General features: G+C 39.6%; 1 protein-coding gene across 1 annotated transcript in view; it reads left to right on the top strand.

Moving 5' to 3' along the window:
- The window catches only part of LOC148840087 (potassium/sodium hyperpolarization-activated cyclic nucleotide-gated channel 1-like), a 32,942-nt gene extending 25,948 nt beyond the window's left edge, over positions 1-6,994 (top strand). The window contains exons 10-11 of the mRNA XM_088908907.1: positions 4,555-4,722; positions 6,966-6,994. Coding sequence (XP_088765033.1) covers positions 4,555-4,722; positions 6,966-6,994 — 197 coding nt within the window. The remainder of the gene's footprint in view (positions 1-4,554; positions 4,723-6,965) is intronic.
- Positions 6,995-23,702: the final 16,708 nt, after the last annotated feature.

Genomic DNA, 23,702 nt, shown 5'->3' with positions numbered 1-23,702 from the left:
AAAACTGCCAGGTGGTGCAGTGAATCCTTAAAGTACCGGCGCTGTGTGTGGTTGTCAAACAAAAATCGTTACAGTATTAAATGTTTATTAGCCCATTATTGCTTTCATTAAACACTTTAATTAATTACATTGTTGAGACGGGATGTTGTAACCACGTTGCTACCACAAATTAGAACTGTAAGAGATACCGTACAGTATGTCACAACACTGTATAACACTAACGAAATGGCTGTTTATTATTTACAGAATTATTAGTAGCTATATAAATAGTAATTAGAAAACATAATTTTATTTTAGATTTGATCATGTAAAATATACCTAGTGGCTTTAAAAACATATCATATTTAAAGCAAATAAACATGTAAAAAAGAAATAGAGGCCAAATTAAAATAAAAGTTTTGAGTAGTGATTTGACATTTTGCATAGCTTAAGTTGATATGTAATGTATACAGGTCTCCTCTACATTTAGATTAATATATTGAAACATTGTAATAGAATTTTAATCATTGTTTGCTAAACAATGATGTGAGTAATGTCATCCAGATGAAGGCAGTCTCCAAGAATGATGCTAATACTACAGTATACTGTAGTTGATGTACGGTATACAGTAGATATTTGTGGGTATTACTTTACAGAATTCTTTAATATGTATGGTACATTGGGAAATATATTCTTTTTGTCTATGTATTCAGCTCACGTCACCAAATTAAAAACCGCACACTAATATCTAACACGGCACAATAGCCACCTGTCGATCTTCTTTGAGCTGTGAAGCACTAAATTCAGTATGCTGGAACAGACTGCAGTATGCTGCAGTTTGCTTACCACTGATGCAGGTTTTGATGTGCATTCTAGATGGGTGCATCTGTATTTGAGAACTACTATTTCAGTTATTTTTTGTTTTAGTTAATACGTCTTTGACATTTGACCCATCTTTTAATCTTTTGGCTTGATCCCTTCTGTAATTTGCTATGTTTGATGCAATTCTGTGTGCTGAAATGAACACTGTCATGAATCATACAGGTATATCATAATTGGTACAAGTGTGCAGAAACTGCCTGGAGACTGGGTATATAGGTGATAGGTCTAAATCTCCTTCAATTTAGACCTATCACCTATATGTCCATTCTCTAGGCAGTTTCTGCACACCTGTACTAATTGTACTAAAGTCTTCATATAGCATTTTAATCCCATGGAACAGTTCTATCACAAATCTAAGTTTCTTGCTTATAACCATGGATCTTTTAATTACCCCTGAAATCTCTGAAATGTAAATACTTCGTTAAAGATTATTCTGCTGTATTTGTTTTCCAAGTGCATAATTCTTATTATAGTAAACTAATAAGAACGTGTAGACTACATTGTCGTTGCTATACTGTATCTTGCTTTACAACTCACCTTTTCTGAGACTACTGCATTGGAAATCACCTTTACTAAAATAATTAAGTCACTAGTTAGAAAATGTGCAAATTATATAGATCTACTGAATTATTACTAAAACTAACAGTAGGCCCAGCCATTTTCTAGCTTTGAAACTACAAAAAAGCTCCCTGGTGTCCGATCAGCACTTGGGTTTTTATTAGCAGAACCTGTAAATTCCAGAGCTTTTCTTGTCTGAGGTATCTCCAGCCTCTTTATTTACTTAGTCTTTCTCGTGCGGATTGGCTATACTGGAGGCACCCACATGCCTGTTTGAAGTAAAGGAGACAGTTCAGTCCTTGATAACGGATAAATCATCCCAGTTAGGTCCTTTTTTGCTTATAATTATTCATACTATAGCATACAGCCATTGAGATTTTTCAGCCATTTTTCAAGAATGTTAATACTGCTATTATACAGTACACTGGTTGGAGACCATACTGTCAAATTAGTATACCATTATCAGACAAGTTTGATTAAAGGGTGTTTTGTGTCCAATAACGTTTGCAACCTTCTGCATGTTTACACATAACAGCTGCAGACATAATCTCCCTTCATGCCATTCCTTCGCAGGAGGCTGAAAAGGCTTTTTACTCAAGTGGGGCTATACAATCAATTCAAGGTCATATAGGTTTGGGATCAAGCTTCATAAATATGGGTAAAAATTTGCCAGTTCTTCAGTAAAGTTGTTCACAGGCAGCAAGTGATTATGCTGGTTTGCAATTTCCAGGGACGCAATGGGTTTCCATTTCCAGCACTCTTATTTCCCTTGTCATTGGAACAACTAGCTTAAGCTGTCCATCCATCTAGTATTTCTGTGCCTATTTTTAATTAACCATACTCAACATTGCATATAACTCTTTGTTCACAATATATTTAGATTATGTCTTCCATTTCTTACCTCAGCTGTGCCACTGGTTAAACGCTTTGCTAGCAGTGCTTTTCAGATTTAATTTTCTTAACATGCTATCCAATTAACAACTATAATATCAGCACCTTTAAATATCTGACTTGAACATTTTTCCAGTTTTCTTCTTCAAGCTTGTGTCTCCATAAAAATAAAATATTTAAAACATTTATTTATTATTTAAAACATAAAACATTTATTTCCTTGCTAGAATGTTTTTAGTTATGTGATTCGTCTTTCTCCCCATTTTTGGTATTGACAGAGACTGTGCAGTAGAATTTCCAAACTCATGTGGAAAGAGAGGCTATGGTCCATGGGCATCTGTTGTCATCTTTCTACACATTGCGGGAGCATATGTCTTCTCTTCTTTCTCCACTATTCTAAACAAGAATACTCCTTGCTCTCATCTAGTATTTATGGATTTGGCTGGTACTTTTATCCAGGCAATTTACATTAGTGCCTTTTTATACAGTAGGCATTTTACTGGAGGAATCTGAGTGAAGTACCTTGCTTAAGGGTACAACAGCAGCGCCCCACCTGGGATTTGAACTCACACAACCTTTCCAATTCTGAGTCCAGAGCTTCAGCCAATCCTCCCGTGATCTTGCTAAATGGCTAAACTCCAATCTTGGCCTCCCACAGCAGCAGACACAGTTCTGGTTGGCTGGCCTCACTGCAGCTGAGAAGATGTCGAGATTGCACTGGGAGCCCCTGCATTCCCTCCACAGATATTAATTGGATCCTGTCCTGTCTTGACTATTTATTTGGTGCTTTACTATCAGAATCCATAGTGCAAAGCGTGGTGCTGGTGGGGGACTGGGGAATGGTGGGGGATTAGAGTGCCACTGCTGACCTGGTCAAGTCCTTACTGTACAGTACTTTCATCAGAGATGTGCCATTTCTTTTCAGGCATCCCTGTGTAGGACACTCAGGGTGGGGAGGCTTGCCACTGATGGTAGGACGTTGTGTAGGAGCTGTTCTGGGGGGTGGAGTGAAATCGTTTTTTTTTCCTTGTTTTGTTGTGATTTTGAACATTTTCAGTTAAAATAATTGAAACAGGGCACAGCCGAGGGGCTCCTCTATAGTAGTAGTGTGGGTATTTGCAGACAAACTTGATGCTGAGAAACAAGTTCCTTAATGTCATTTTAATGCGTCATAGTCATTTTGTTTCTAACTTTGAAGCTGTGCAGAAGTTATACCAATTAACACTTCACCACAGATCAGACCATAAGAGGTTTCACTACCCTTATCCATCTGTAATTAGTGCTCGGAAAAATGTTTGGAAATTCGAACATTTTTATAGATGTATCTTCAACGAGAACTGAAGCATCTGTGTTGATCAGAAATTATACCTGGCAGAAACGCAAAGTAATTATTATAGGATTGCATGATGAGAGCTGCATGGATGTACTACTACACCATGCCTGACTAATTTGATTATGAGCTCATGCAGAAGAAGGAATAGATTGTAATGTATGAGACCTGTCCTCCCCTTTCGCGCAGATGCTTTTATTATTTCTTGCAAACCCAGACAAATATACGAGTATCTATAGTTGTCTTCTGCTACCAGAGAGAAGGGGTTAATAGCCAAACTCATTCTAACAGAAATACAGTATTTATTCATATTATTTATTTATAATATTTATTCTGATCATTGTGAAACTTGTCCCTTACTCTTGCCACTGCTTTGTAGTAAAATGTGTAAAATATGCTGAATTGAATTGAAAAATATGTTGATAAACCAGATAAAAGTTTAATTATGTTCTTAATAATTACTTGCTGTAACATACCGATAATGATCGATTAGTCTAAGGGCTAAGATGGGCTGAGTGGCCTCCTCTTGTTTGTAATGCTTCTTATATTATTATGAACAACTACTTCCTAAGAAAGTCTGGGCTGAGTGCTAATCGACGTGTGATTCACAGAAGGCTGGAGCCCAATCGATTTGAAATAGGACAGTCTTCACACCAGGGCTCTCTTCAGAGTAGTGTAAATAACAAAAACGGTGGCTTCTTGTGATGCTCTAGGTTACATCATTCAGTGTTTTAATGCTTTCCCTTCTGTGAGCAAAAACATAATACCTTTTCATTGAGTCCCTCAGAAGAAAAGAATTACAGCATCTTTATCTCATTTGCAGTATTTGTTGGTGGATGTTATACATTTTATGTCCAGTATAAAACGTCAGAACTGCTCAGATGTTTTGTCGCGTGCTGTTTTTACTGGAACAGAGCTGTGCCTGATCAGAGACGGAAAGCGGACAGCTAGTGTGAAAGCTCTGACACCCTGCAGACTGTACTCCCTCTCGGTAACTGGCTACAGGAAGGTTCTCCAACAGTTTCCCGAGCTGCAGGCACAGATTGAGAAAGTTGCCATTGAGCGGCTGAAAATATTGGAAGGTGGGCTGTCAAACTTTTTTTACCTGTTGAGCTATCCAATGGTTTGAACCCTGTAGAACTTATTCTACTGTCTGACAATAATAAAACTCGTGGTAGTTCAAGACATGAATCTAATCTCCTACAGCCCTGTTTATTTAGCAGTACTGATATTCAAAAATACTATAAATATTGTGTTTTATTAATTTATTGCTTCTATTTATTATATTTCTATTACTCCACTACAACCATGATAATGAAATGCATATTATGCTGGCATTAAAATTTTCACCAAGATTTCTGAGAATGTATTTGAGTTTATTTGTATGCCAGCTCCTATTTTGTTTTGAGGTTTGGAGAGGAGAAAGGTGTATACTGATGTTTAAGGACATATAATAAATAATGTGACACTGGTCTAACAGGTGTTCTTATTGAATTGGTAGGTTTAGCAATCCTGTTAAGCTAATGCATAATTGTGTTTCAAAATTTTAGTTGACCTTGATATTTCTGAAGTTACTCTGGAATAACATTGTTGTTACGATATGAAAAACACTCCCCATCCGTCATTTGTTCACCACTATACAAATCTTTTTAAATAAATTAAATGTATTTCAAACATATACTATATATTAACACCAGTTGTTACATTAAAATTTTCTTGTAAATAATATTAAACCTGTTTACAAACTCTATCTTTTTGGGGAAAAAAACAACATTAAATAGAATTTTATTTTTTATTTCTGTTTTAGACATATAAATTATTCTTGCCCTTATGCCTTTTCTTTTTCATTGTACAGATGTAGTTCATGTGCGTGATAAAAAATCCTCCATTAGAGGTGGAAACAAACAACAAAAAAACAGAAATGTGCATAGACCCCAGGATAGGAGGGTTCATCCTCAGAGCTCATCCAAATAGTTTAGCTTTTGATACCATGTGGTAAGCCTTTAAATAAAGCTTAATTATCCTGACATAATGAAACCTTTTCTTTCATACGAAAAATTGATCATTACGTGTTATGTTACGTGATGAATGTTATTAGTTTTCGATTTTTTAGTCCATGATTATTAGACATTTATTATTAGACTTGGAATAGTCATCTGATTATCTGCCCATATCAAATTATTCTATTTTTCACTATACGAGTTATAAAAGTAGCCAATTTACCTTAAATGGCTGCCTTTATAAAATCATAATGCGAAGGTTCATTGTCATCCACAATTCAAACACAGATTAAGATGTATTCGAGCATGAGAATACACGGTGTCTAATGGAAATGCCTCTCGCATCCCCTCTTCTGCGTTTCTTGTTGGAAAAACACTGTACAGTACAGCCTGCCTGTAATACACCTCTTTACACCGCTGCACCATTACGTTATGATATCAATCATATTTTCCCTTCTAATGGAAATTACACTGCATTTAAGACTCGATTCAAGTAATTTGCTTTTTTATTATACTGTAGCTTGGCAATCCACTGAAAGCTTTTCTGAATGTGTGAATATGCTTGCTTGCTTTTAAAATAATATTAACAATTGATAGCACGGTCAATAAAACTATTGTCTGTTTATTTTACCATGTTGTAGCTGTAAATTATGTATGTTCTATATTAATGCCATAGGATGTAGATTTTTTTTTTATGCGTTCTTAAATACTGTGTAGTTGTACTTGCTGTATATACCAGAGTATACAGTAAAGATATAGGAAATGCAGTTGGTTTTGTCCATTTACTAGAATACTTTCTGTTGTGTGTTGTTCAACTCTTTGTGAAGTGTTAAATTATTTTGTAAAAATACAGTTGAGTCAATTTACCATTTTGTATTTTTCAGTATTTCCATTTTGAGAGTTGAGCAATCTTTATCATAACAAAAGTTTTAAAATGCAGTAGATAATATTTAGTAAACTGCAGAAACCAGAGTTTGCTTTTTCATTAGCGATGTATAGCACCTCACAAAACCACAGGTGCCTGGGCAGAAAATAAGTGTTTTTACATGAATACAAATAAACAAATGAATGAACGTCTTGCTCAAGGTATAACATGCCTTACTATAAAACTCCCAAACCCCTTCAAAATAAGGCTTCTCTCTCTTTTTTCAGGGTTATATCTCAAGATGGGAGCATTTTCTGTTCTCCACTTAAATATCAAACAGTGTCCGACTTTAGTTTTAGGATATGGCAATGTTTGTGTTTAGGTTATAAATTTTTGACAACAAACAACAGATGGCTTAACTATAAAAATAGATGGATTGATTAATGCTTTTTTCTTTCAGATGCTGTTAAAACAGAAAAACCCTGCTGAAAATGAGATCATTTGTACCAAATATAATTCAAGGCAAGATAAATTATTAACAGCCTGTTTGTGGCATTTGTATATGTTGTTTTTTTAATATCCTGTTTTGTATTAGTGAAATTGCATTTACTTTTTTTCTTTTTCGATATTGCCTTCTGTCTTGATCATTTTAAAAACTGATACAAAAGTAAAATAATACTTTGATGAAAAATGTAAAATGTTGAATCATCTACATAATAAAGATTAGTTTCTACAGTTAAGGTTTTTGTCCTGATAAATTGTTGGTTCTCAAATTTTGCACTGGTAGATGCTTTTTCATAACATATTCTAATGCAAATGCAATAAAGCACAATTTAGTCTTAGAATAAAAGTACTTACAAAATCATTTATGTGAGGCATCTCAGAATGCTACAGCAGTGTCTGCTTTATTAATGTAAATGTTTGAAGCAAATTAGTATGGTAACTTATGCCATAAATTAGGTGTTATTAAATTCAGCCCTTCTACAAATGTACCAGATACATTGAAATATATTTAAAAGCTTATTACATGAGATATAGGTAAGTTAGAAAGAAGAGAATTAGCTCAAGCACAGCTAACCTGGAGTTCTAGTTTGTTACAAAATTATTTATTGGGAGAAAAATTATTGCTCCATTAGTTGCTAGAAAATTACAGTAAAAATAATGACATACGTTGTAGGAATAACTTTGAACAGGCTGCATGGTGGAGCAGTGGTTGGCTTTGTTACCTCGAAGTGCTGGGATCCTGGGTTCATTCCAGATCCGGGGTGCTATCTGTTCTATATGTTCTCCTCTTGTTTACATTTGCTTCCTCCCACAGTCCAAAAAGATACTGGCAGGTTCTGTGAAAACCGGGCCCTGGTGTGAGTATGTGCATGTTTGTGTGCCTGCCCTGTTGTTGACTGGCACCCTGACTATGGTGTACCCTGCGTTGCGGACCCTGAACCGATTGTTAGAAAATAGATGGATGGATAACTATGTAAAGTGAATAAAATCATCTGAAAAAAATACAATGTTTAGAAAATGACCTGCTAATTTCATCGGTAGTACCAGGGAGTTAAGGAGTGACAAAGACGCAATAATCTGGTATGAAGACTAGACACTAGGGATCAATTGTTAGATGCTGACACAAGGTTGAAGCTGACACTAATTTTAAGCAATTTCATTAAGAACAACATTTAGCATTTTTTAATACCTTATATTTTTAAGTGTTGTGACGTTTCAAACTGTGAAAAAATAAGCTGTTTGTTGCTTTTATTAAACTGATACTATCTGCTAAATTTTTTTTCCTTCCTGCAATGTTCCAGCAAATTTAGGCATCCTTTTAGGTGATTATCCTGGTTATTCTTTTGCATATTTTTGTGTACATACTGTATATAACTCTTTACATTTACTCCGTAGCGGTCATTGACATACTGTATGAGTATGGCATACAGTATAACTATTAAATTGTTCCACACAACAAAATACTGTTGATATAATTCAAAAGAAACAAGGCATCCATAACTTTCTGGAGACATAGCTCTATTTTAAAGTAATTTTAATTTATTCTAATGACTGAATAAATAAAACCTTATACTAAATATTTAAATTGTTAAATGTTGATACATAGGTATTGTTAATATTACAGTGAAATGTGCATAATATACATTTACATTCAATATGAACACTATTCTTCTTTCTGTTTATATTGGAGCCCCAGTATCTTCTTTCAACATTCATTTACAGTAAATGGAAGGACCAATTACAGGAGAGTCTCAGTATATCACAAACAGCTCATTGGACACTCATCTCTGAGACACCAGCTGGTCTTTTAACTATACCAGTACTTTTAACTAATCTCCAGTAAAAACAGATCTGAGTTTCCACTTTAAATGGATACTTTTCTTTAGATGATCAATCTTCATATTTGCTACAAATGCTTAAGGCATTTTGAACAAAGTTCTGTTTAGTATGCACTAGATTCTTGGAAATTCTATTATACTGTCTACAGCTATTACAATGCTACATTTCAATTCTTTCACAGAAATGTACAGTCATTTAGTATACTAGTATTTAGTTTTTGTAGAACTGCGTGTAAGTATGAGCAACCTTTAATGTAAGGTAAAATGATACAAATGATAGTTCACCTGAATGTTTTTGTAATCCTGTAAAACATCTTTTGTCATTTGTAATAATGATTACAATGAAGCTTGCTTGAAGAGGCAGAATTATAACCTGTAAATGCAGTATGATTGTCTCTATAAAGTATGCAAGTTAGACCTTCTTTATCCATGAATGATTTTATGAATCCATAAAAAGCACAGGACTGTGGATTGAGAATGATGGAAATGAGGACAGTAATATGGTGCTTCAGCATGTCACAATTACAGAGTTGTATAGGAAAACTGTTTTTCAGTGAAACGTCATTTGATCTAAATTATTAAATCACACAATGAATGCATGTCCATGTACGTGCGTTATCTTTACCAAACTCAGTCACTGTCTTGTCAATCTGAAGCTGAGTAATGTGCTCTTTTGTTTTTCCTTGTATCAACCACTCATCCATCCACAGAGATGGAAAGTGACGAAAGTGTTAGGAGTCATAGTTGCATCAGCGTGTTATTTCACCGTTTCAAAAAATCAATATGTGCACATATTGATTTCTTTATTGGATTAAGGACTAAATTAATTTTGGTGACATTAGAATCTAGGTGATGCGGAGTTGGATTTGAGTACCGATTAATTTTTTAAGAAGGGGAAAAAGGTTTGCACTGAACTTGAACTCCTACCATGCCATCTAACAGGCACTCAATAGGAACAGCATTATAGGAAATCTCATGTCAGTGCTGCTGTGCACTTAGTACTTGCAGATTTGATGTTGGTGTCAGACCATGTGAAAGTATAGCCCTTAGCCAGCTGCATCCTGAAAATCAAGCATAAACCCTTTTTTCCCCAGCTGTTGCTGCACTTTGAAGAGGGCAAATAAAGAGATGCTGTAACATCTCGCAAGGTAGCTGAGGAGACGTGTTGCATTGGCTTTGACATCTGAACTTGAGAGCAGTTTATGTGTTTTCCAAAGGGGGAGTACGTTCGCCCCGGACAAATGAAAAAAGTCACAAACAACACAGCCAGCAGACAGGATATATTGAGGCAATTCCTGAGCAACAGCTGCGACCTGGGTGGTGTAAAAAAGTCTAGACACCAGACTAAGTGGCTTTACTGAGTCACTGACATTTTAATTCATGCATAAAGGAAGCAGTGTTTGAGTTGAGTGAGATTCTTCTGTTGAAGAACTGGAAATGTATTTTACCAAGTCTGTACTAATTTAAAAAACAAAACAAATTACAAATGCAAAAAACAGGGAATGCTCACACATAAAAAAATAGGGGAAACTAAGTTCTGAAGGGAGAAAAAGGCACCTGACTACTCTGGTAAGTTTTTACAGCAGCAAAAAGTAATGTAGGCAATCTTGTTTACATAGGAACAGCTTTCTGTAAGACGCTAACCATATGCAATTTAAAAGTATCATCACATCCACCCAATCTTGTAAAATAGACTTTTGACTGCAGTTAGTCATGTTAACAAAAGACATCATGCCTGAAGATTGATACAATTTTGGGAACTGTCAGTGAAAAGTAGCATTTGAGGTCTCGGTGATTAAGCCACACCAGTTACTATACATTCAAAAGCACATTGGTTATATTTGTACAAAAGCGCTCTGTCACAGGCCTCTATCTAAACATGTACTGTATATACTGTAGGTACCAGGTGCACAATAACTCTCTGTGGCAGAAAAGGTCAAGAGCAAACATCTTCTGCAATTACCAGTTTGGTGATGCTTACATTCTATGCAAGTTTAACAGTTATTACAGTAGTTTCCTTGCTGGGTTGTTAGAGGGAAAGAAAGTATTGGCCCACCCTGCATCCCATTCTGTCTAACAGTAGATAGGCAACCAGGAGTGGACTGATTTTGGAGAAGAAATTGCAACAGAGAAGAGAACAGAGCAAGCTCCTTGTGGTGACTGTATAACAATCAGATCAGCCACTGGATGGGAGGGCAGCGCAGAATCAGAGAGGCACGACACAGGAAAGCACTGGGAGCACGCAAACCTCCCTCAGGACCTGTAACACACGCAGGCCACTGTCATCAAATAATTTTTTCTTTGCTTTCTACCATGTTTTGGAGATCAGTTATTGAAATCAGCAATCCCCCAGTCATTAACTTTGTCTTTACCGTTGTCACGTTGACACTTTTGGAGAGACTTCTTTGATTTAACTGCACCTTGTCTCATAAATCATTCATCTAACAAGTCATTCATCTTGGGGCACATACAAAAGAGCCCATTTAGAGTGTCAAGCCAATTTCATCTGGCGCCTGTGGCCAGATACCTTTTGTCGTTAAATGATTAATCCTAATTGTTCATGGATTAAAGTCCTAAGCTTAGTCATGCTGTACTGTATGTATCTGTCATTTGGAGGCAGAAAGCAGCAGATATGAAATCTTAGGAAGGAGGGGAAAAAAATTCCACAGTTAAATCACAGGCTCTTTGAAACTCAGTTTAGACCAGTGTATATTAAGTAACCAAATGACTACTGTTATTTTCAAAACTCAGTAAGTATAATTGTGTATGCCAAGCATGCCTAATTAGTGTTAAACATCATTGTTTCAGATGATATATTCAAGAAAAGAACATTTAAATTTCCAGTATGTGAAAAAATGGGCTTTTAAAAGTACCTTAATAAGGCAATAATATTTCTTTGTAATGGCATTTCTACATAGAATCTAACCTATTTTCTTTGCATTGGACTACAGCATTCCCCCCTCTTGTTTCTTTCATGATTGTGAGTGGGCACGTTGTATGGCCTCTAAGACATTTAGCCACAGAAGTGGAAGTGGAACTAATTTACATGGGAATTTCAAGGGCAAGATGGGAAATCCATATATTGTGTTCACTTATAATATGGAAGGCGTGCGTTCTTTCTCACTGGTCGCCTCTTCACAAAAAAACACGCCACGCGCGTTCCCAGCACCCCCCCTGCTCAGCCACGCTGCTCCTCTGGTGACTGCAGCCGCAGAGCCCTGACTCGGTTCCTGCCTTACAGCACCTCAGCAGCACCTACAGACGACCACATGTCTGCTGCTTAAGATTAACACACAGCGCACGTTTCCGACACCCGCAGGTTCTGCAGCCCCTTCACCAGCGACTGCAGCCCTTACCCTTACCCTTACCCTCTGCAATTCAAAACAGCCGCTTTTCCCCGGCTCTCTCGCAGACAGCCTCTCTGGCGACCGCACCCACACACAGCACACGTTTCTGCCTCCTGCCACGCAGCCGATTTCACTGGGCTCAAGAGAGGTTTTTCACCAAAGAGAATCGCGCTCAGAAGTGAGTTTAGACGGGACATTTCAGTGGGACAGCTGAGCTCGTAGCTGGCCACCCATCAGGGCCTCAGCGTTGAGCAGCAGTGAGCTCCCAGATCATCGCCAGCTGACACGCTGTCACAATATACTGTATCTCTGCCCTCCAGTTAAAGAGTCGTGAAATCAATTAGCAGACTCATGCTCTAAAAGGTGTGAAGCACCAGTGATGCTTTAAAAACATTTTAAACGAGAGCATTAAGTAATTAAACAATGAGGGATGTGGGATATTTATAGATCACAGCTTTATTACATCATTTTTACACCACTGTGCTTCAGGCATGGCTACCTCAGACACAATGTCCACCACACTGGCATGTAAATACTAACACATGGAAACTAGAAATGTGCTGGGAACACAGCCAAAGAAAGGGTGTTTGAACCATGCAGTGCTAACTTGCATGTCAGCTCCAGTCTTTCTGTTCCATGTGGATGACAACGGGGAAAAATGGTACAGGCTTTTCACAGACTCGATAAGCTGCCACCACCACTGGGGTACTGCTTCATCACTGACATCATTCCCAGCCCTTATCCAGTCTCTGTTAACCCAGAGAGGAACACGGACCATCTTTATCCATCTTGATCAGATAAAGTCTTGGGCACATCTGGAATGAGAAGGAAAACAAGAGTGTGTCAGTCATGAAATTATATCCGTAAAAGATATTTGTTAAAACTCCAGCTTGATTGACATTTGTAAGTTCATATATTCTTACGCAAGAGTACAGTAACGTGCGTTTAACTATTATTAGACAAAGATCTGGATTAAATCTAAACTTCAACTTTATGGCCTGTTGTGAATTACTCACCAAATGTTTTTTTTTGATGTAGCTTTCTTCTTTCTACCTAAAAAACATGCAGTCAGAGATAAAATATTCGCGCATGTTCAGAAAGTTCAGGAAACTATTTCTTTATGCGATATACCGAGGGCATAACTACCAACACTGTTTTTTCTAAACAGCAAAAAAGTATTTTTCGAGGCATTTTCTTATTTGACTGTTACTTTCTATTTTCCCTTCATCCATCTGGTACTGCAAATTCTTAATCAACTCAGGCACAACATCTGTCCTTTATACCAAGCTCAAAAGTGAATTACAAGACAGCTGGTGGTTTTTGGAGAAGCAACAGGTCTTTCTGAACACTGATGAACCAGCCAACTTGCAGGTGCCTGACAAGATGCAGGAGCTGTAATTTTGCATGGCAAGCTGAAGAAGCCCAGGCTCAATTAAGCATCCAGCTTTGGCAGGGTTGTGCCAATCGTGCACTGCAGCAGTTGGCCAATGTCATATTGGGTTGGCCAATATTGTATCAAACATTGGGTTGGCCAATATTGTATCAAACCAGCGATAAGCAGGCCCATGTCACATCAAACCAGAGAAGAGTTGGCCAATGTGATATCAAGCTGGCGCTGAGTTGGCCAATACCATTATCAAATCAGAGTTGAGTTGGCCAATGCCAAACCAAAACAATAAAAGGTTGGCAATTATTATATCAAACCAGTAATATGTTGGCCAAGGTCATATTAAACCAGAGAAGAGTTGGCCAATGTCACATCAGATCAGTGTTGAGCTGGTGAATGTTGTATCAAACCAGTAATGAGTTGGTGAATGTTGTATCAAACCAGTCATGAGTTGGTGAATGTTGTATCAAACCAGTCATGAGTTGGCCAATATCATATCAAACCAGCTTTGAGTTGGCTAATGTCCTATCAAACCACTGATGAACTGACCAATATCATATCAAACAAAACATACTCCATCTTGCACAAGTTAATACAGTTTTAAAATCCCATGGTAAATAACAGATAATAATCAAAATCAATCAATAAATCACAGAAATGTTTTAAAACATTGCAGTGGCTGTGCATCCAGGCCATGGACATACCATCTGGGAGACAGAAATGCTTACGTCTGGGCAGGACATACGAGTATTAACTTGTGCGAGATGGAGTGAAGGCTGCTTCCTTACAGAAATAAAGGCTGTGTCCCAGGCGGCAGGAGTCCTGGCTCCCTGGCAGACTGAGGAATGCAGGAGTCTTGGTATCCAGCTTCCGACAGTGGGCACCTCTCTAGTATTCGCTCATCGTCAATTCCAAAGGCCCTAAGGAGGTCTGTCCAAAGGGGCTTCCATCCGTGCGGACGGATAAGGAGGACTGCTGAGACAACCCTGCAAATGTCAAGCTCTGCAAAGGCACCTGTTGTGCACTAGATATTCTTTCTGTTGTGGTTTTTTCACTGTTTAGAACCGCTTTATTTCGTTTAAAACCTCCTGAAAACGACTCATTTTCATCACAACAGGACAGCAGACGCGCTGTCAGAACTATCACGTGTTCCTTCCAGATCACAGCGAGAGCCCGTTCAGCCAGCCACTGTCACCACTCTACTCCCACCGTTGGTAAAAGCGTTTCTATGGAAAAAAAGAGGCAGTCAGCTCCTATTACTTCCAAATATATGGTTCTTTATACATGAGGTACCACTCCTTGCTCCACTCTAAAGAAACACTGGGCTTTCAAAAATGAATGACATCTGAAAGACGTATGACACAACCACCACATTTCATGCCCAGATAGATTTTTATTCACCAAAATAGCACGTCAACGTAATCGCAAAGCATACTTTTCACGGTTAAATAGAGGCTCAGTGGGTCATCGAGAGATTTATTTTGGCTGTGCCATCTGGGTAATAAAGAAAGACAAGGCACAGGTACTGTCAAGATGAGATTTACGCCCAAGGAAATCAATGGAGAGGATACAATGACAATTTGGGATATTTCTCTGTTAGTGAGATATAAACGATCACATTGACAGGCCAGACCTGCATTTTCAGAGCATATTCTATTCTGATCATGGTAATAAAAGGCAAATTCTCGGGAAAAAAAATCATGAGTAGGTGTTTTGATGGAGTGTTTATGTTGCCTGACCTGCATATTCTTTACATTTTCCAGATATCCCACTCCTGCAAATCTTAACCCAAGATTAGACTTTATTTTCTAAATATTCACCAAAACAATACAGACAAAACAGCGTGGTTACCATAAAAAAAGAAAACAAATATTTTAATTGGAATGTAATGACTCATTTGACATCTCATTTTGAGTGCACTGTCTCAAAAAACAGTATCTTCTTGTTATATCTAGGAAAAAATGCAGTTAGTAAGGTAGGAATGTAAGGTCTCCTGGCCTTAGTTTCAGCAAATGTTGATGCAATATCATCCAGCTCTTTTGCAGGAAAAGCTTGGCTGAAATGAACATTTTATCACCTTTTCTGTAATTTCTTCTTGGTTTTTATTATATTATTATTTTATTTTTTTCTGGCTCATTTCATTGCTGTTGGCTGACCATGCCTAGGTCGGCTGTAGCACAGAGCTAGTGGTATGGCTGACGTGTGTGTCATTGTGTGTGTGTGTGTGGGAAATCATGACTGACAGATAGTGCTAGCTAGGTCAGTCACGGGCCAGCAACATTAAAAACAGACCAATTGTTTCAATGAAAAACACCCACATAGGAACGCGAGTTGGTCACCCATAAAACGACCGAGAAAACACGACGCTTCAATACAAAGTAGCTGTTACACCATAGCAATTCACGAATAGAGAGGAGAATTGCAATCCGACCACACCACCTAGTGTTATAGAGGACTGGGACCTCTATGTCCCCATAGTACCCAAACAACCAGCTCCTATAGGACACAGCACCCAAACCCACAAGGCTTATTACCCACAATCACATGACAAGGACACCAAGATTAACAGCTTGCAGTCAACAGTGGTTTGCGGCACAATTCATACTAGTGAATTAACACAGCACAAATGTGGACACAAGACAAGAACACAAAACTCAGAAGCACTTTGAACACAAGACTTACACTCACATCCACTTCTCCCAGAAGCCAATTTACCTACCAGTAGTCCTCCAGAGGAAACTCATGCAAAAACAGGGGAGAACATACAAACTCCACACAGATAGCACCCCAGGAATGGAACTCAGGACCCCAGTGCTGCAACGCTGCAGACCCAATGGTGCTTTCTTGACTCTTAATCACAGTTCTTCCAGAAGTTATTCGGTTTTTGAAAGCACTGTAAGAGTCATTTTCAGAATTAAAAGAAGCGATGTGACCCTCTTGGTTCAAACCATCCTCTCCTCGGAAGTATTAGAAATTTTCCAATGCTATTCTTTCGTATCGTATTGTAGCGTTGCGCTCCCCCCGGAGATATGGACTGTGCCATTGACCCTTGACCTCCCCCCCCCAAGTACCGCTCAAACTCACTGCCGGGGGCGTGGCTACGCCCGAAGAGGAGAAAGATGCGTATCTGTCCAGCTCCTCACCGAATTTAGCAATTTAGGCTTAAAAGACAGTCTTTTAACACAAAACATGAATATAACATTTTTACAGTGAAATAATGTCGCTTGTCGACCACTGTTCCCTCCAAGCTGCGCGGCCGCGCACCTTTTTTTTAAACTGCCGCGCAGCAAACTCGGAGGTCATTTTTTTGCGCGGAAAACATTTTGACTGTGACTGTGAATGTTGGCATTTTCCCGTGAATACTGCCCTTCACGTGTATCTACGGTTGTGTCTAGTCTGACTGTTTTTGACATAAATTAGCGCACTATATTGTAACGCAACGGGGTTCAGGTGGGCGCCCTCGCCTGCTGCCTACACAGGTCGGCCCCGCACCGTCGGGGACGCGAACCCGGGCCTCCGGTATCACTCAACAGGGACCCAGCTTGGTGAGCTAAAGAGAGCGATTAAAAGAATAGATGAAGTAGAGCAGCGAGTTTCGGACCTGGAGGACGGCGGGCAGTAGGATTCGGGTGCTTGAGGCAGAGATGCGCAAGATCGTCTTGAAGACTCCGAAAACAGAAGCCGGCGGATACACCCTCTGCCTTTGTGAGGCTACAAACCAGCCTCCTGCCTCTTCTCTGTCGCCATCCTCTCAGTTGAGTCGGGTTTTGGCTGATTCGCCACAGTATTGAAGTCTTTTCTTAACAAAGGAAATGATGTCAGCAAAGATTGTGATTTAGGACAGCTAAAGAGAATTGAATGTGTCATCACTCCGAGACCTTCAGACAGCAGAGTTCGTGCTGTTTCTTGCTCTATGGCAGGAGTAGGAGCAGAAAGTCGGTCACATCAATTAGAACTCGCCGTCGTGGTTTAATTAGCACAGGAAAATAATAATCTCAACATATCCTCTCGGTTTTCAAGAACGTGCAGTCACACAGCCACTGACTTTGCATGTCAGTTAAACAAGCCATCAGCCCATCTCAGAAACTGTCTTGCTGCCTTTGTCTCCAGTCTGGGTGGAAACACTGCTTCATCAAATTCAAATTAAATTCAAGCAATTCCACATAAAAACCAAAATACAAAAACCTGTAAGCAGAAGGATGGGGCTTGACCATATTCTTAAATTTAGGATTTGGGATAATGGTAGGATTAGAGGTAGGAGTTGAATGACACAAAGGTTAAGGTAAAGTCTGTTAAAATTTAAAATAATATGATTACAGTCGGCTATGTAAATATGCCTTAAGCAGTGCAAGGAGCTCAAGGTTCAGCCGCCTTATCACCCTGCAATTCACAACTGAACTGGCAGCCCCACTGAAGCTCAGCAGGTGTGAGCCTGGCCAGTACCTGGACGGGAGACCTACTGGGAAAAACTAAGGCTGCTGCTGGAAGAGGTGTTAGTGGGGCCAGCAGGGGGTGCTCACCCTGCAGTCTATGTGGGTCCTAATGCCCCAGTATAGTAATGGGGACACTATACTGTAAAAAAGGCACCGTACTTTGGATGAGATGTAAACCTAGATCTTGACTCTCTCTGGTCATTTAAAATCCCAGGGAGTTTCTTGAAAAGAGTAGGGGTGTTACACTGGCATCTTGGCACAAATTCCCCCAGGTCCTTACCAATCATGGCCTCCTAATAATACCCATCTCTGAACTGGCTTCATCACTCTGCTCTCCTCCCCACTGAGAGCTGGTGTGTGGGGAGTGTACTGGTGCACTATGGCTGCCGTCGCATCATCCAGGTGGGGCTGCACACTGGTGTTGGTGGAGGGGAGTCCCCATTACCTGTAAAGCGCTTTGAGTGGAGTGTCCAGAAAAGCGCTATAAATACAGTATGTGAGGAATTGCAATAAGATCAGGAGATCCCCAAGTCTTCCTCAGGTGAAGATGTAAGCAGGGGACATCTTGTTTGTGCCGCTGACTACCGCTTGGAGCTGGAGGTGAAGAGGACTCTCTTGTCAGTCGATAAATATTACCTTTTTTTTCAACATTATTTGAGCCATCTAAGATGTTATCGTTAAGGCAAATGGCCATGTCAGTTTCATTTTGTTTTGAACATAAATGTTTTATTTTTTAACTGTTTTCCCCTCACAAGGGACTCAAAGGCTGTCTTGTAAATTCTCAATTCCAAAAGAAGCACACAGCTCGTTTGAGAATTTGGCCTCAGTACCTTTTCTTCGTGCTTCAGATGAGACATTAAACCAAGGTCCTATTTACTTCGTCATTAGAGGACTCATTTAACTGTTTCTAAGAGTAGCAGTGTTAACCCTGTTCCCCTGGCTAAATTCCATTCTGGATTTTCATTACCTGACCTCCCTAAACTGCCCCCACCAATTCTCCACTTAACCCCACTTAGCTCTCCACTTGTGGCCAGACTGGTCTAGAATAGCTGCCCTGTGTCACCCAGGTGATTGATCACAAGTAATGCATATCACTGTTTTCAAATGAATATTTTTATTAAAATCCATAATGATCAATTTGAACACTGTTAAACGTGGAGGAGGCTGCATGTCAGTAAAATGTGGAAAGAAGGTATATAAAGTTAAACTTATGATTGCACTATTCACCAAAGTCATTGCTTTGATCTTACAAGAGAAGATGTGATCTATCAGGTTCCCTCCGGTTCTGACAAATTCGTATGGCAGACAATGTGGTTGATGGCCTGCAATCATCAAGCCCCGCCATCTGTACTGTATGGCCAGGAACACGTCTGATTCAAATCAGACGTGTTCCTGGCCCCCTCATCTTCTCAGACGACTTCAGTGTGCCATGTGTCCTGTGTTTCAGATTTTAGATTCTCGGGTGACTCCGGCAGGTTTTGCCCTGATTCACCTGTATGTCGCTCCATCCATTTTCCCCTCCCTCTTGGAAAGTTTCCCAGCGTCCGCTGATGAGAACCATCCATATAATATGATTCTTCCAGCACCGTGCTTGGCATGCTCGGTGACATGCTGTATCGGGCTTGTGCCAGACTTAACCCTTGTATTTAGACCAAAAAGTTCAATTTGTCTCTCGTTGGACCTTAACACCTTCTCCCACATGTCCTCAGTGTAGCTCATACAGCTTTAGAAGCAGCCTGTTTCAGGAAACACACCAGCTTTGTGTAGGGACTGGGGTATTGTCAATGTGTCAACAGTGACTCAGACAGCATGGTGGTGCAGTGGTTAGCATTGCTGCTTCACAGTGCTGAGACCCTGGGTTCAATTCTGGACGTTGATTGCTGTCTGGGTGGAGTTTGCATGTTCTCTCTATGTTCTTGTGAGTTTCCTCTGGGTGCTCAGGTTTCCCCCCTGCCCCACAACCCAGACATACCGGTAGGTTAATTGGCTTCTGGGAAAATTGCCCCTGATGTGAGTGAGTGTGTGATTGCGTCTTTGTCAGCCCTGTGATGGACTGGCATCCTGACCAGGTTGTATCCTGGCTTGCGCCCATTGCTTGCTGGGATATCTATTGTATTGGATAAAGTGGTTAGAAAATGGATGGATGGATAACAATGGCTATATTACATGGCACGTACAGTAAGTTAAATACTGTATCACTGGTTGCTGCTCTTCTAGGCTGTAGGTTTTATCCCATGTTGCTTATACAGTAGCTCTCTGGAGTGGGACTTGAGAATAGAAATAAAAGTAAAAAATGAACTGTCTCTCAGTTTCATTTTACATGTGTGCTAGTTTGTAATGTCTCACACTTGTCTGAAATGGCACACCTCAGTGAGTTACCTGATAAAATAAAAAATAACTTACTGACAGAAAGCCAGCTACAGACAATCTAACAGATTGGGACTTTGGAGGTGGGCCAGACACAGTAGCTGGAAAACGGAGTCCGGGTGTCCTGTACACCTGCTAGACAAAATTAATTTTTCCCTACTCAAAGTGCTCTTAGTATTGCACATGTACACGTTACACCGCAGTCTGGGGTGGATTAAAGTGAAATCTGTTGCACTGCCTTTGTTACTTTGGCAAAGAAAACAATGTTGAATATCTTTCAAAAGCATGTGGCTTTACTATAGACTTTAGAAATGGCTCCTTGTGTTTAAGGGGCATTAATAGCCAGGCTATGATGAGACCAGGTGGTTTTTATTACAATTCTTTGACACACTGCCTCAGAGGGTGTTGTGTGGTGTTTTATCACTTTGCAAAATGAATCTTTATTTACTGTTGATAATTAGATGCATCAGGGGCTTACTACAGAAAACATGCTCAATGTGTCAGAAAAGTTGTCAAAACCTTATACTTGCACATCTATACAGAATTCAAATTCACCCCTGTGCTGGGTTAATTCGTATCGCCTTTTCAGTGCAATGCTTCTCACCCGAAAATGCTGTGGCAAACGGGATTCGGTCATCAGGCTGGTGTTTGATTCAGCGCAGAGCTTTTGACTCACTGCAGTGACAAATGAAAGCGGCCTGGCTCCCCATAGGGATTCACGGACGGCAACGTCATCTGAAGAGCCCAGAAGGGGAAGAGAGAGAGAGTGCCGCTTCTCTTTGATATTTCAAGGCAGCGAGGCGGCAGCTGGGGCAGCCAGCTCTTCCAGTCCACAGGGCAAGACAGGGGAAGATCCCAGCCGGTCCCGGCACAGGGGCCAGAAATCCTGGTCCTGGTGAGCCGGAATCCGGGCCAGGTTTTACCAGCGACCTCTGAAGGACATGGAGCAGAGAGCTGGAAAGGATGGTCAATCCTCCTCATTACACATCTGATTGATCCAGTGAAGTCGTTTTCAGCTGGAAGGAAAACCAGAAGACTCTGCAATTCTCTCAGCCCAGAGCACCATAAGAATATCAAGCAAAAGTGAAACTGTCAGAGTACCCCCAAAGACTCATTCACACCTTTAGTGGGGAGCATCTCAAAAAGTACAGACCAGGAGAACTTATGGATAATAAAGGAGATCAAATAGTATCAAAAGAGAAAGATATACGGTATATCTGTTTATTTTTTTTAACTGCTTCTTCCAATCCAGGATCAATTCCTGTCCAAGCCTGTTCTCAGAAAGCAACAGGCACAAGGCAGGGTACACCCTAGATGAAATACCAGAAGCCAATTAATTAATTACCAGTATGTTCTATGGGAGGAATCCAAAGCTCGTGGAGGAAACCCACACAAACACAGGGAGAACACACAGACTCCACACAGACAGCACCCCAGGAATTGAACCCAGGGCCCCAGTGCTGCTAACCACTGCACCACCATGCCACCCTGTTAGATGGACACGTGTGGGGCTCATTTAAAACAATTCAGACAACATCATATTTCAGTTCATACTACTCTCGTGGCTGCTGCTCTATACTCTTTTAAAAGACGGTGCTTTCTGTGCTTTGCTCAGTCTGCTTCCAATTAAAAATAATAACGTACACGGAGATGTCCTTCAAGCAGGCTCAAATGAAACAAAATATGCTGTGTTTCTTCCTGCTTCAATTGAAATTATGCTTATCAGGCACCTCACCTCGCATAAGGTTAAAGATCCCTTTAAGAAGGCAGCTAAAGCCTTTCTTTTCATAATTGAGAAGAGTTTTAAATTAATTGTATAATTAATCTTGTCAAATTAAGTTACACAGAAGTCAGCCCCTTTATTACACATTCTGGAATATTCCAAATTGCTTTAATGCAAAATCTGGCACTGTAATGCGCCTTGCTCTTTTGTGATAAAATGAAGGAAGGTTTAATAGCAGTAATAAGAAAACCTTAATAATGTACTTAATAACCAGCTATTAGTCATTATCACGATTGTTCCTTGATGTAATTAATTTTAACACAAAGCTGTTATAATGGTTTTAAAAAGGCAAAGTTTTTTATTAATTATAGAAGTGAAAACAGGAACGTTTCTTTGAATAATGGATGTTAAATATAAGCTTTAGTTAATATTCTTTAGATTTGTCTTCAGATTTTTCAGAACTTCTCTGTGAAATGAAATTGTTTTGCTCAGTAAACACTGCAGAATTTAAAGAGCTTATGAATAAAAAAAACAAATACATGAAGTGACTTTAATGAAATTAGAAGATTCCAATCGATTTTTCTCTGCAAATTCCTGTTAATTCCTCAGAATCAATTTTTCATAGTTAATTCCTTTAGAATTCCTTTAGAACCAACTACAGCCTTTCAGATAGGCTGTAGTTTGCCATCAGCCCATTTGTAAAAGGCAGTGTGCCATGTGTTACAATCCACACTGAAGCTCTGGGCAGTGCTTTTGAGCGAGGAACTAAAAAATAGTAAACTTTAGTTAATTTTGTCATTATGTGACATCACACCATGCAACTCAGAATTCATGGGATTTAAATCAAGGATAATTGCACTAAAATGCGACAATACAATAGTTGGTAAGATCTCGTTTAAAACACTAGAAAAGGGTGCAGCTCTTGAATCAGTCCAGAATTGAACTACCAGACACATTCCTGGTCTATGAAGAACGTCACACCCTGACAAACTGCACTAACTAAACATTTATAGTCTTGAACACGGAAGACTATGAGCAGACCAGCCCTAACATGGTACTCTAAAAGAAGGGATTTTTTAACATTTCGAGCAAGTAACAGATTGCGATGGGGCATGACTCAAGAGCTCAGAAAGCTCATTTCAGCTTAGAATGAACAAGGAAACACACACAACAGGCCTGAAGTGGAAACCGCACAGAAGTGCTTTTCAGACTGAAACAGAAGGCACTTTTTTTTTGCACAAAAGGTTGTGGGAATCTGGAGTGAATGAGCCATCAGTGCTGAAAGCTAACATTCTGGTCTCTTTCAAGAAGTGACTAAATGAGAATTTCGGGTCAATGAGCTACCAGCAAAGCGAATGCGCTAGCCGAGTCACATGAATAAATACAGTACGTGCAAGAGTCTTCATCCACATGGCTGGACAGCTCGCTTCATACTCCCACAACCCAGTTTTTCTCCTGTGCATTGGTGGAGTGTCCCAAGGGTTAGATGAACTAGATTGGGAATCCTCAGCTAACAGCTTGAGCGTGGCCGGCTGAGTGAGTGCACATTCTTTCTGTCTGCCGCCCAGACACTTGACATCCGCCCTTCAGCCTTGCAG

This window comes from Atractosteus spatula, chromosome 2 (genome assembly GCF_055471065.1).
Source record: "Atractosteus spatula isolate fAtrSpa1 chromosome 2, fAtrSpa1.hap1, whole genome shotgun sequence".
NCBI lineage: Eukaryota > Metazoa > Chordata > Actinopteri > Semionotiformes > Lepisosteidae > Atractosteus > Atractosteus spatula.
The sequence above is the reverse complement of the archived record's forward strand: the minus strand, read 5'-3'. Positions and strand labels throughout refer to the sequence as shown.